Source organism: Myotis brandtii, unplaced genomic scaffold (genome assembly GCF_000412655.1).
Source record: "Myotis brandtii unplaced genomic scaffold, ASM41265v1 scaffold343, whole genome shotgun sequence".
NCBI lineage: Eukaryota > Metazoa > Chordata > Mammalia > Chiroptera > Vespertilionidae > Myotis > Myotis brandtii.
This window is the reverse complement of record NW_005363209.1, coordinates 2220876-2234021: the sequence shown is the minus strand read 5'-3', so window position 1 is coordinate 2234021 and position 13146 is coordinate 2220876. Positions and strand designations below refer to the sequence as shown.

Genomic DNA, 13146 nt, shown 5'->3' with positions numbered 1-13146 from the left:
CCAAGAATCTGTAACAATTTCCTGGGCTGTACTGATGTTGGCAGCCCAGGAGCCACATTTTGAGAACCACTGGAATAGAGGGTGTGATAATGTAGCAGAAGAGAGGAATGAGCTATGTCATTGAGATGGGGAATAAAGGAAGAACAGTTGAAGACAAGGGTGTGCTTTCCATGTCCTGTTGACAAGTATGTTTAGGAGTGCTGCACATTTCATGAGATCTCAGGATCCAGAGAATGAGTTCAGTGAGTGAGTCTAAACACAGTCACCCCAGAGAAGGGCTGTGGGAGTAAATGAGAGTCTGCGTGTGGGGTGTTCTTTGTGTATTACTGTACCTGCTGAGACAGTGACTTGCAGTGGCTTGTGTCGGCGAAGCTTTTGTCAAAGCATTGCAGAAGCCAGTATCAGTCTTTAACCTATAAAACTTTTTTCTTTTCTAGTCTCTCTAGGAGTTTGTCTTGTTCCCTGGCTTTTTAAGTCCCATAACTCTCTGTCTCTTCCTTTTTCCCGCCTCAGGCAATGTTCAGTCTTTGTATGGTGGAAAGTGGAGCTGACGAGGTGAATCTGCATGGTGTGACCAGCCTAGGCTTAAAGCAGGCTCTGGAGTTCGCATACACAGGACAGGTATGGTACAAAATGTCATCTAAGAGGCCGAACATGTTAACTGTAGCTAATCAGAGGAGATTCTCCTTGAGGCATGAGATCTCGTTATATTTCTTGTTATGCATCTTGATGTTTTAAAAAATTTTCACATCTTTAATTTTATAGCTACATGATGGAAAGGTAAGTAAAGCAGTATGATTTTAAATAGGACCCAGGGAACATAATATTTTCATCTTAGCTCAGTGGTTTGTTGGTATAATTTTAAAATATCCTAAAGGACTATTATACGGGAGTTTGCAAGATAACTTGAATTCTCATTGCTATCACTGAAGCTCAGTGACTCAGTCTTGGCTTTATTGACTTAAAAACAAGACTAAAAAAAAAGTAAAGCCTCGAAAGGCTATGTCTAGCATCTTGGCACCCTGTCCTCAAATATCTCAGAGTCAAGGTGTCAAGATTAGAATGTGATGGTTTAAAAGGCAAAATTGTTCATTACTAAAATTGTTATGGGACTAACATGCATCTCCAGAGAACAACAGTCTCTCTCTCTCTCTCTCTCTCTCTCTCTCTCTCTCTCTCTCTCTCAAATACAAGAGCCATATTAGTGTGCAGCTATCAGCAAATCAAAATAAAACTGCATAAAGACAATATGAATTCAGATCTCAACCTTTGTGGTTCTTAACTAGTGTTATGTTAGTGAAACAATGATTAGAACACACAAAACCTTTCCTTTATAAGTTATCTTTAATTGACATATGATTGACATATAACATTGTATTAGATTTAGGTGTATAACATAATTATTTGATGTATGTATATATTGTGAAATGATTACCACAATAAGTTTAGTTAACATCCATCACCACACATAGTTACAATATTTTTCTCTTGTGATGAGGGCTTTTAATTGTATTCTCTTAGCATCTTTCAAATACACAATACAGTATTGTTACCTGTAGTTTCCATACTATACATTACATCCCCAGGGCTTATTTATCTCATAATCAGAAGTTTGTACCTTTGACCCACTTCACCCATTTTGCTCCCTTCCCCCTATTTTTATTTCAGAATTACTTAACTGAATCGATGCAGACACAGACTGGATGTTTATCCTCTTTTATAAAGTTTTGTTCTTTAATTCCATGTAATCCAACTTAGGTCTAGTGTCTTCTATGCTAAAATCAGGGCTTCTCTCTCTCTTTTTTTAAAATATATTTTTATTGATTTCAGAGAGGAAGGGAGAGGGAGAGAGATAGAAACATCAATGATGAGAGAGAATTATTGATTGGCAACCTCCTGCATGCCCCATACTGGGGATCAAGCTCGCAACCCAGGCATGTGTCCCGACAGGGAATTGACCTCCTGGTTCATGGGTCAACCCTTAACCACTGTGCCAGCTGGGCAAGGGCCTCTTCTCTTGACAGACTCACATCCTATTGGGAGAAAGAGGAAAATAAAGAATTATATATCCTTACTGTGATGGGAGGTATAATAGAAACAGAACACATGGGGACAAAAGGGAGGGTGTGGTCAACCAGGTCCATCAGTGCAAACCTTCACAGAGAAGGTGGTAGTTGTTAAAGAAAGATGGGCCCTCACTCTTCTACTAAATTTCCTTCTTTGGAGGCATATTAAAGTGTATGATATTGTCCATTCTCTGCTGAATTAGTAGAGTTTGAGAAATGTTTTATAGAATAACTGAGGCAACTTTGGCAGCTGAAATGAAAATAGATGTGGGCGGGGGGGCGGGCATCATCCGTCAAGGAGCAAGTACAAAGCAGAGTAGACAGAAGACGGGTAACAAGTTTAGTGTCAGCCCGGCCAGATGTCATGCCTTAGGAAATAAGGGAGACAATTATTGTCCACAGAATTGCCAAAAAATATTCCCAGTGAAGTGAGTAAATAATGTGTTTTATGCTCTTTGGTTTCTTTGATTAAAGAAAGATACCAGCTTGTGTTGTGTATATTTCTCTCTTCACACCTTAATTCCAGTCACACCTGCAGTTGCCCATCTCTACAATACGATTGACAACCCACAGCTCAGACTTCACTCGTGTGTAATGGGGATGAAATAGCAAATATTGTGTGTGTGTTTTTTATAAAGCTACCCAAGAAAATAGTTTCTCTGCTTAGCTTCATTGACAATGCTTTAAGCTCAGAGGTTATAGGCTACAAAGCATGTTTAAATCATTAGTAAACAAAAGGGCACAAAAATTGCTGGGAAGATGGAGGTCAAATACACAGGCAAATATAAATGGCTGCCTTACTGTCTGCCTCGATTGCCTTGTGCTTCTTTCACAACATATATAAACTTAGCCTGCAGCACGAAGGTCTATGAAGTATGAGCTGAAAATAGTATGGGGTGGGGCGGGGGAGCTGACATTCTGGAGGGAAAACACTGCTTGGGAAGAGGGACGAGTTTGCAGTAGGGTAGCCATATCCTATTTCTTAGAAGTCATTTGCTCATATTCCACTTTTATGAGGAGAAAGAAAGCCAAATGAGAAAAATATATAGTTAGAGTATTTGGTATTAGTGCTTTAAAAAAAAAAGCAATTCCTAAGGCTAGACCGGGAGTTGCATTTATTCTGCCCAGTGACTCATTGTTGACATGCGCACCCACAGAAGGGTGAGAAGCCTGCAGCACACGTAAAAACTCCACTGTTCAGATCATGTACTGAGGAGACAGGCAGGGGGCTGGCATTTCATAGGGCACCTCCTGCAAGAGCCAAGGCACTGCCCTGAGCACTTTATGTGTGCTTTTAACCAACCTCAACAGCTCCTGAGAATGCAGTGATCCCATCATAACACGACAAGCCCAGTAAGTTCGGTGAATGACTGAGACCATTCTCCAGTGTATAGTGACCTATGAGTCAAACCCAGTTCTCATCACCTCAAAGCCATTGTTCTCTCTTAATGTGCTATGTCATTAAGAAAATGTTAAGTCATACTTGTTATACTTTGGTGGAGGTGAAGTGTTTAGACATTTTAGAGAGTGAACTCTTTTTTAAAAAATATTTTTTTTATTGATTTCAGAAAGGAAAGGAGAGGGAGAGGGAGAGAGAGATAGAAGCATCAATAAGAGAGAATCATTGTTTGGCTGCCTCCTCCATGCCCCCTACTGGGGATCAAGCCAGCAACCCAGGCATGTGCCCTGACGGGGAATCAAACCTTGACATCCTGGTGCTCAACCACTGAGCCACACTGGCCAGACAAGAGAGTGAACTCTTTGGAGGGTTCTCTCAACCTGGACGCCTTTCCAGCATCAGTTCACAAGGGCTCTGAGATGCTGCTCTATACTCTGTATGTGATGATTCTTTGCTGCAGCATGGAGGTTACTATAGTGTTCCTTGGACAATATCTATGGCAGTTTGGTTTCTTAAACACCCAATGACTTTATATCATAAAAGACCAAACGAGCAGCGACTCTCACGGCGGCCAGGGCAAGGTGCCGACAGTGTCCCGGAGCGTGCGAAGTGTCATGGTGCAGCAGACATGTCCCTGATGGCCTAGGGGACCCTACACACGCATGATTTAATCTTGTGCTGGGCCTCTAGTATATAATAAATCTGTCTTCCCTTTGAGACATGGACACAGATGATGGCAAAAGGTGAAATTGGAGTATACTTAGGAAATGTAAAAAGCTGCTTTCTCTTACTATGGAATTGAAATTAACACTAAGCAAAGAATTTGGAATATGGAAGTGTGGATAAATTCATAGTTTTTCAAATTGTTAATTGTTTTTTACTATTGTGAACATTATGCATTAGACTTGTAAAAATCTGGGATAACATTGAATTTCTCTACCTATAGCATTTCTACTGACAGTTGAGTAGACCTTTAGTCAGTTGTAGTAAGCACAGTATAAAATGTAAGTATTTCTAGTGTCTGGAAATTGTTGCTGTCTGGGGAGAGATGTGGCAGTTTAGAGTGGGTGTGATGAATGAATGTCGCCCAGTGTAGCAAGATGTGTGCATTGTCCTCCTACACACTGCTTTAAAGCCTAGCCTTCTGAAAATTGGTCACAGATTTCACCCAGGAGATTTTAAAGAAAAGGTGAACTTTTTCCCTAATGCTAGTTCATCCTCTGAAAATGCATGCACTTTTCTTATCACAGGGCTGAGCAAGCACACACTCTGCCTTTGCACTAATTAGGGACATGCCCTATCTGTGGGCATACCCTGCCTGGGATACAGGTTGAGCAGAGCCCAGGATGTATTGAAGCCCCCATGGTGACCTTGCACAGCCATACACAGCAGAGCCGGCCATGGGGGGCAGAGGAGCCAGGCTGCTCCGCAGGCCCTGTTCTAAGCGGGCACTGGGAGCTAGGCCGAAAGCAAATGGTGTGATGTGAACTGTCACTGGGCAGATCTGCTTTAGGGAGAAAGGTGAACCTAAAAACACCCACAAGCTCTCACTTAACTCTTGTGGGCAAGAGGACCCTGTTACCCTGGCCTCCCTCAATCTCTTCACTTTCCAATTCTGGCCAAGAATTAATTGGTGTTTGAGACCAGTCCTGAGTAGAAGAGACACCAGGAAGAAGGGGGCAAAAGGGATTCTGATGGAGATGTGGCCCGGGAGGAGAAATCCTAGACAAGAGGTCAGCAAGCAGAGGTTGCTAAGAAAGCCCAGCCAGACCACGAGGAGCAGGTAAACCGAGACCCTTTTATAGAGAGAAGAGTGCTGCTCTGAAAGGGGAAGGACTTCCAGCCCCAAAGGACTTGGAATAAGCCTCTAGGAATCTGAGTTACTGGACCCAAAATGGAAGCCAATAGGACCGAGAACCACAATGAGGTTCACTGTTTAGCACTCTGGCTATGAGGACACCAAGGAAGAGAGACTGTATGCCAAGTACTATGCTAAATACCTTCCATGTTAAACCTAGTCAGCTTCCCCTTACTTTTCAGAGAACTGTCCTCCTGTTCCACCCCTTATAGCCTGATGGAGAGACTCGAGAAACCCAGTAAAGAGGAACTATGTACCAACTGATAGTGACATTTGTAGTCCCTTTAAAGTTTCCCATCTCCAGGGACTGCTAGCTTGGTCAGCCATGAGCAGCTGTGCCGTCTCTGAGCATCTGAAGAAAAACGATTCTTTGGTATCTCTGTCCTCTTGCTTTTCTCTTCATTATCCAATTACTCCTTCCACATCATGGAAGGACCAATCTCTGTGGGGACACCCCTCCTAATTAGCTTTCCCTGGTTCAGAGAATGTGTTAGCACCATCTCACAGAGCTATCTTGTATAACCATTAATATTACTGTTTGAAGTCTTTGGAAATGAAAACAACTTTTTTTTTAAGCTATAATTTTGGTCATGTAAAAATGCTCATGGAATCCAAAACTAAAGGAAACTGTCCCTTAATTTTCATGGTCTTACATTATAAAGTTTTTCTTCCTGATTCCCAGTTGATTCTCTAATATGTTCCATGTGATTTTTTTGTATCTAGCTCTGATAAGGCAAATACGGTAGCATTACATTTTGATGATCATTGAAACTGTATGTATTCTCCAGAGCAGAATACTTTCCCTTGGAGACCTGAGCATCAGGCCTGGCTGTAGAGTGACAGGAATCTTGATGAGAACTGTCTTCCCGTGGACCACCCCTTTAGGGATAGATGTGTCAGTTTGCATGGAAAAGGTCCCCATCAGATTTACTTATAAACATAACCTGGTTGGAATAAATGGTTGACATGGAACAAATCTGGGAGAAATTTTTCTTAAATGCTTTTCATGGGAGCAGTGTTAAGATAGTCAGTGGTTTGAACATTTTAGCTGCAGAGTCCTTTCTTCACCTGGCAGTACCTGCAGAAGCCTGGCCAAAAGGCCCCCCACGGCACCTGCACTGTGCCCCAGGCCCTACAGGGAACAGTTTAAAATCTGCATTCTAACGAGGAATATTTAAGTTGTGCAGAAAGGAATCGTTTCTCTCCCCTTCTTCTTGTCAGAGATGCGTCAGAGTCCATAGCTGGGTTGTTGACACAGAAAGTTTAAGAGGAATAAAATGAAGGGAGAGAGTTTCAGTTCCACCAGTGACTTTTTGCTTTCTTGGATCTTTGAAACTCTACCTTATTTGCCTTTGGAGGTATTTTCTGTTTATCAATGGATTTTTGAAACAACAAGCATGCAGATGTATTTGCTTGCTGTTTGGGGGTGAAGATGTCACACGTTCCCATGCATGGTTTCATAGACAGTGTTGACTGACGACAAAAACCATATGCCAAATGGAATTTTTATGGCTCTCAAGATGTCAAATATAATAAGCCTTTGACATAGGTTGGTGGTCAAAGTAATAAGGATGGATTGGGAACCTAGTAGTTTATTGTGAAAAAATGAGAAGTGATATTTTAGAAGTCCAGGTCCAGACTGACCCCTCAAAAGCTTGCTTTTCTCAGAGGAGGATCCTAAACTAACTCCACGGAGCCCAAAGCCTGTCTGCTCCTCCTGGAGAACAGCTGATTCAGACCAAGGGCAGTCATGTGGGAGGGGCTCCCACCTATAGACAGGGTCTGTTCTAAAGGAGCGTCTACTCCATGCCAGTCTGTTCTCTCTCATTAAATCTGCATGTGCTGTCTGGTCACAGTGTACCCGGGGTGTAGTATATCCTGCAGGAATGATAAAGCTATCTGCTTAGCACTTCAATGTCTGGAATATCTCTGTGGGAGGAAATGTAACTGTGGCCAAACTTCTGACATCAGCTTTCCGATCTGGTAATAAACCCACTATTTTGGTTAAGATAATGTTTCCTAGAATTTCCCTAATAATCTACAAGGCTCCCAAGTAGGTCCAGAATGACCTGAGAGGGAAAGTAGGGGTGACCGGCTTCGCCATTTATTCTGGTTAGGGGGTGGAGCTCAAGGTTCCCCACAAAGGCAGGGACTTGCATGGTTTGAACCCCCCACCAGCACCAGGGCAGAGTGCTTGGACTTACCTGTACTTTTCCCCAGGTGTGGGGCAAGCAGGGAAGAGGGAGAGGTGGGGCTTCAGAGCTGTCAGCTGTCAAACATCCAAAATGGAGTCAGACTCTCTTCTATTAGTCGGGTATTCTGCTTGAGTAGTAGTCACATTGTAGGCAGATATTTTCCTTTGGGACATTGTGGAAGTCAGTCACTTACTGAAAACAAAATGTATTTGAACAGTATTCTTATAGCATTTATCATCTTTCTTGGCATGAATTCTGGGCCAAGGTGCTTGAGCTCTTGTGAATAGAGCATGCCTACTGGTAACACTGTGAGGGTCTCTGAGTATCTGAGATACAGTAATAGTAGATGACAAGGATGGGTGTGGCCCCTGTCTTTTAACCGTGTCTTCATTGTATAAAACTCGCTTCAAATGAGGAGGATTTGTTGCCCTTCTTTCTCCACTCTCCTTTCAACTCTGTCTATCTCCCAACCCCACCCTACTGCCAGCCTAGGGAATAGGAAGGGGAGTTTTTCCTGTATGCTCTTGATAATGGTTTTATGTCAGAGTGGAGCATTAAACAATCAGTCCTTTCCTAGCTGAAATCCCTCAAAATAGAAACAGCTAATGTCCAGCAACTCAAAATAGAAGGCCAACCCACTTCGGTAATTGGGGGTGGATGTGCACTTGTTTCTCTTGAATGTCTCAGCACCAAGTTCTATAGCCAAGCATTTTATATTTTATGGTGTCCATATGGGGTTTTTTCTTTATTATGTTCGAGGAGCCATTTGCTCAGTAACTCCTGTTTTGGAATACTTCTAAGCAGAAATCATTACAATTGTGTTCTTTCTTGATCATCTGCACTCAAAGTTATTCTCTAAGGAAATTCTTCAGGTGCTCCATCAAATCACCTCTGAGTGGAGGGAGACTGACAGTTTATTTAGTGGAGAATCTTGATTAGATCCCCATTTTTGATAAGAAGATGTGAGCCTCTTTAAGTATATGAACTTTTCCCCTGTTCAGTAACAGAATGATTGTACCTAGCCTCAGCCTGTTTGCTGGAGAGCTCTTATTAAAAGTTCATTTGAGAGAAATTATATACATAATGGATTCCCAGAAGATATGCAGTCTGTCCATCTGATTTGGTGGTTCTCAACCTCATCTATTAGATCTTAATATAAAAAGGCCACCTTTACTATCCTGAAATGAAAGTTTTAGATAATATAACCTACTCACACAAATTACCTTATCGATAAGCATGCCTTAATGATATGTAAAGAACAAACAGAAGGAAAGACATTACAATAAAAATAATGTTTATTTCAGTATGTAAATGTCTGGGCAGAACCCTTTCAGAAGACATAATGAAATAGTCACCTATCTACACCTCCAGGTGGAATGGCCATGGGGGCAGGTACTGCATACAGATGCAGACTGACACCTGAATGCTTTTCTGGGAACTGAGATACCACAGAGGCACTCCCTAAGGGACATGGTTTTCTAAAATAGTGAACAACTCTTAGTCAAATTACATACAAAACAAAACAATAGTCTTCTCTTGGTTTTTATTGTGGTAGCACTCCTGGAAATTTTAGTGTGTCCTGACACACACACACAAAATTGTGCTGATATATGAAACAGAGTTAGATTCTGGGCTTAGATTTTTATAAACTGTTTGTACTTATGTGCATGTCCAGCAGGGCATTCAAATGTGCAGGATATAAGTCAATTCTTTGTGGTTTGTCCTACATTTTGCATAACATCTAGCATCCCTGGCTGCTGCCCAGTAGATGCCAGTAGTGTCCCCGCCTCCTGGGACAACCAAAAATACCTGTACAAATTTCCAAATTGCTCCCTAGAAAGTTGTGCTGCTGTCAATAAGAACCACTGCTCAGCTATTCTAAATTTTACACCTGGATCATGGTAGAAAATCAAAACAGAATGTCTGTGTTTTAAGGTTCTTTTTATTAACTTTTACTTTTTATGCAGTTTCCTATAAAAAATCTACTTTTGATGGTATTAAAAGTATAGTCATTCAATGATATTCTTTGATTTTTTAAATTATTTTTATTCAATTTATTGGAATGACATTGGTTAATAAAATTATATAGGTTTCAGTTTACAATCCTATAAGACATCATCTGTAGATTGTAATGATACCTTTAATGTCAGCAGGAAAATTTCCATTAGATCTCAGGGCCTAGAGAAGCTAGCTAGGATTATTTTAGTATTTTGATATTTTTATATCTTGTATTAGATTTCATGATTCTCTTTTTAGTTTCTATGCTAGGGAGCTTAGGGCCACATTTGTGGTTTACTTTTAATAGTTATGAGTACATATTCATATGCATATATATACATATATGTTTGTGTATATATATATACACATATATGTATATGTGTAAATATCCTCTTCTAATCTCATAGTATTTTTTGTTTAACTCAAAATACTTATGTTCCTAATTTTTAAATGCTTGCATTGATACCTCAGATTCTTCTCAAAATGAGATAGAGTATGAGTAAATCAATAAAGTAAATAAAGAGATTTGGGACCTCTGTCTGGAAGTTTTTGGAATCCCGGGGCATTTAAATGTTATTTGTAGGCATGAACAAATGCTACACCCCATTCATTCTGCCTACAAACATGAAATGTCTCCAAATTCCTAAGTTGTTCCATAAATAAGCCATTTCACCTCCTTCCTAAATTTTTTCCATCCTTATTTTTATCACTAAAAATATGGGACATACAAATGCTATAAAAATAAATTACATTTTTCATTTTTGAAAATGAAAAAAAAATCACTCAGATGTTCACACAAACATAAACAAGAATAAAAGTGAAAAACAATATTCACCAAAATTCTCACTTACTTACACATTGTATATTATCTGTCCATTTTTTCCCTGATATTTTCCCATATTCCTAAGTAATTATATATAGATTTTTTTATTATAATTTACTTCAATTTCTTTTCTTGAATTAGGTAAACATCCATAAATGCATAATATGTAACTAATGGCATGTTATTATAATCCATTTTTTCCTTTTATTTGGATTGTTTTAAATAAATTTATGGACCTGGAATTACTTGATCAAGAGTAATGTGTGTGTGAATTGCCTTCTGAAAGAGTTTTATAATAGCTGCTGTTGGATAATAAGTTTTTTAAACTTCTTTCCTTAAAATAGAATTCTTGAGCCCTCTGCTGGAAGCATTCAGTATCTGTCTGAAGTAGTAGTATATGGCAATTTTACAATTCTAAATAGAAGATTTTTTAAAAGAAAACCAATTGATGGCAAAATTGTGGTTAATTTCAAGATAAAAACATAACTGGCCAAACATAATTTTTAAGAAGATTTATATTTTAAGAAGATATCCATTGAATGTCCTAAATTAATTTGTGAATATTTATTTTCTTTGTGTACTTCACAGAAACCATCCATTTGTAGTTTACTCTCAAATTGAGATCCATTAAGTCATCAAGTACTTAGTGAGCACCTACTATGTATTAGGACTTACTAGAAGTTAAGGATGGATTGATGAAAAAAATGCTCAGGGAATGTTTTCTCAGAGTGATTCCAATTGTCAGACCAACACACTATTGCACTTGTTAGAAATGGATTACCAGGGGCCTGAATTATTACTGTGTATGGAGCATAATGAAGTACCCGAGGATATTCAATGCTCCAAAAGTTACACTAGTTCAGATAAGAGAATGAGTAATAGAGCCTTAGTTCTTTGTAGAGTACTACTGGATATTAATGGTATAGTTTTCATAGGAAGAATTACTTCACAGCTTCCTTCCATGAAATGAGGGGTCCCCAGCCAGGTGCTCCTGAACACCCAGTGTCCACCGCTCTCTCAGCATGGACTGCACCACAGTGCAATCATTCCTTTTGGCTCTTTGCTTTTGTCTCTGCTCCGGCACTCATTAGTAGCACAGCAGTGGCCAGCTACACATGAACAATGGCTTCAACCCTATTCATTTTTTCAGAGACCTTCCGTCTTTGGCTGTCAGTATTTTAAGTCATGTTTCTTTCTTCTCTGCTCATGCTAGCATTATAAGAAACTAGGTCTGTGTGGAGAAGCCCAGCTTCATCAGTAAAGCTCTATGGCAGCGGTTCTCAACCTGTGGGTCGTGACCCCTTTGGCGGTCGAGCGACCCTTTCACAGGGGTCACCTAAGACCATTCTGCATATCAGATATTTACATTACGATTCATAACAGTAGCAACATTACAGTTATGAAGTAGCAACGAAAATAATTTTATGGTTGGGTCACAACATGAGGAACTGTATTTAAAGGGCCAGAAGGTTGAGAACCACTGCTCTATGGGATGAAACCTCCTGTGTTCATCACACTTGAAAGAGCACTAGTTATAAAAGTAAGCCTTAATAATTAATGTGGCTTTTTTATAACTGGTAATGACCATCATGTTTCATTGTATTTAATTGCTGGGACCGCTTCTTTCTCTTAATGTTAGAAACTATCAAAACTTTGTTCTGCTTTCTCAAATAATGAGGCCATTTTTAAAGGTGATGTAAGTGTATATAATTTATCTTTACATTTTGCTAAATAATATATTTTGTTAATTTAAACATAATGAAGAACACTGTGTTGGACATGACTAGCTGACAGAACGATTAATCTCAGAGCTTTGAAATGCCAAAGTCACATTAATGGAAAAGGAGCTAAAAAAAAAAAGAGTAGGGCTTGCTCAGACAATGTGAAGGAACCCAGCTTTTTCATATGAAGAATTATTTGCAATTTCAGTGAAGTGAGGCATCCCCAGGCAAGTGCTGTGACAGCACCCTGCGGCGACCACTATCTCAGCATTGATCACACCACAGCTAAGAATTCCATTTGACTTCTTTCTTCCCTCTCTTCTCGGGCACCTAGATAGAGTATTTAATCCTCATCCTTCCACTTGTCCTAAAATAGGAAAGGAAGAACCGATTTCAACAGCAATGTCTATGGACTGGAAAATTCTTTAAGTCACATTAATGGTAATAAACAGAATTATTGCAAGATAGCAAAAATTACCAGATTTTCCTGGTAGTGTAATGTTAGAGTCCTCATCTATTCCAAGGTTTCTTCTTGGCATCTTAGAGAAGGCTAGGCTATGCTTCTGCAACTTGTCTGTAACCTTAGAAATTTTACATAAACCAAATGACCTTGTGTAAACATGTGAAGGAAGATAATAGAATCTCAAAGTGATATCTACACCTTTCTTTTTTAAAAAAAACTATGTTTTTTATTGATAACTTTTTTTTTAAGAGAGAGGAAGGGAGAGGGAGAGGGAGATAGAAACATCAATGATGAGAATGGAGCCCGCAACCAGGGCATATGCCCTGACCAGGAATCAAACCCCAATCTCCTGGTTCATGGGTTGATGTTCAACCACTGAGCTATACTGTACATATTCTGGCTAGGCTACACCATTCACTGGCCAGGCTACATCCTTTTTTTTTTTTTTTTTTTAAGAAAAGCAAATAAGAATGTATTGGCTGCAGCAAAAACTCACTTAGAATAGGGAAACAAGGAAGGGCATGGAAGTAACAGGAGAGCCTAGGCTGGGCTGCTTCGTCCCACTGGGAAGTCAGAGAAGAGGGGGCCCTGGTTACAAGTCTCATGGGGTTCCTTAGAGGTTA

General features: G+C 39.9%; 1 protein-coding gene across 2 annotated transcripts in view; it reads left to right on the top strand.

Moving 5' to 3' along the window:
• Positions 1 to 13146, top strand: part of KLHL32 (kelch-like family member 32) — a 203056-nt gene that overhangs the window by 87909 nt on the left and 102001 nt on the right. For both annotated transcript variants that reach the window (XM_005871470.2, XM_005871469.2), the window contains exon 4: positions 514 to 621. In XM_005871470.2, coding sequence (XP_005871532.1) covers positions 514 to 621 — 108 coding nt within the window. The remainder of the gene's footprint in view (positions 1 to 513; positions 622 to 13146) is intronic.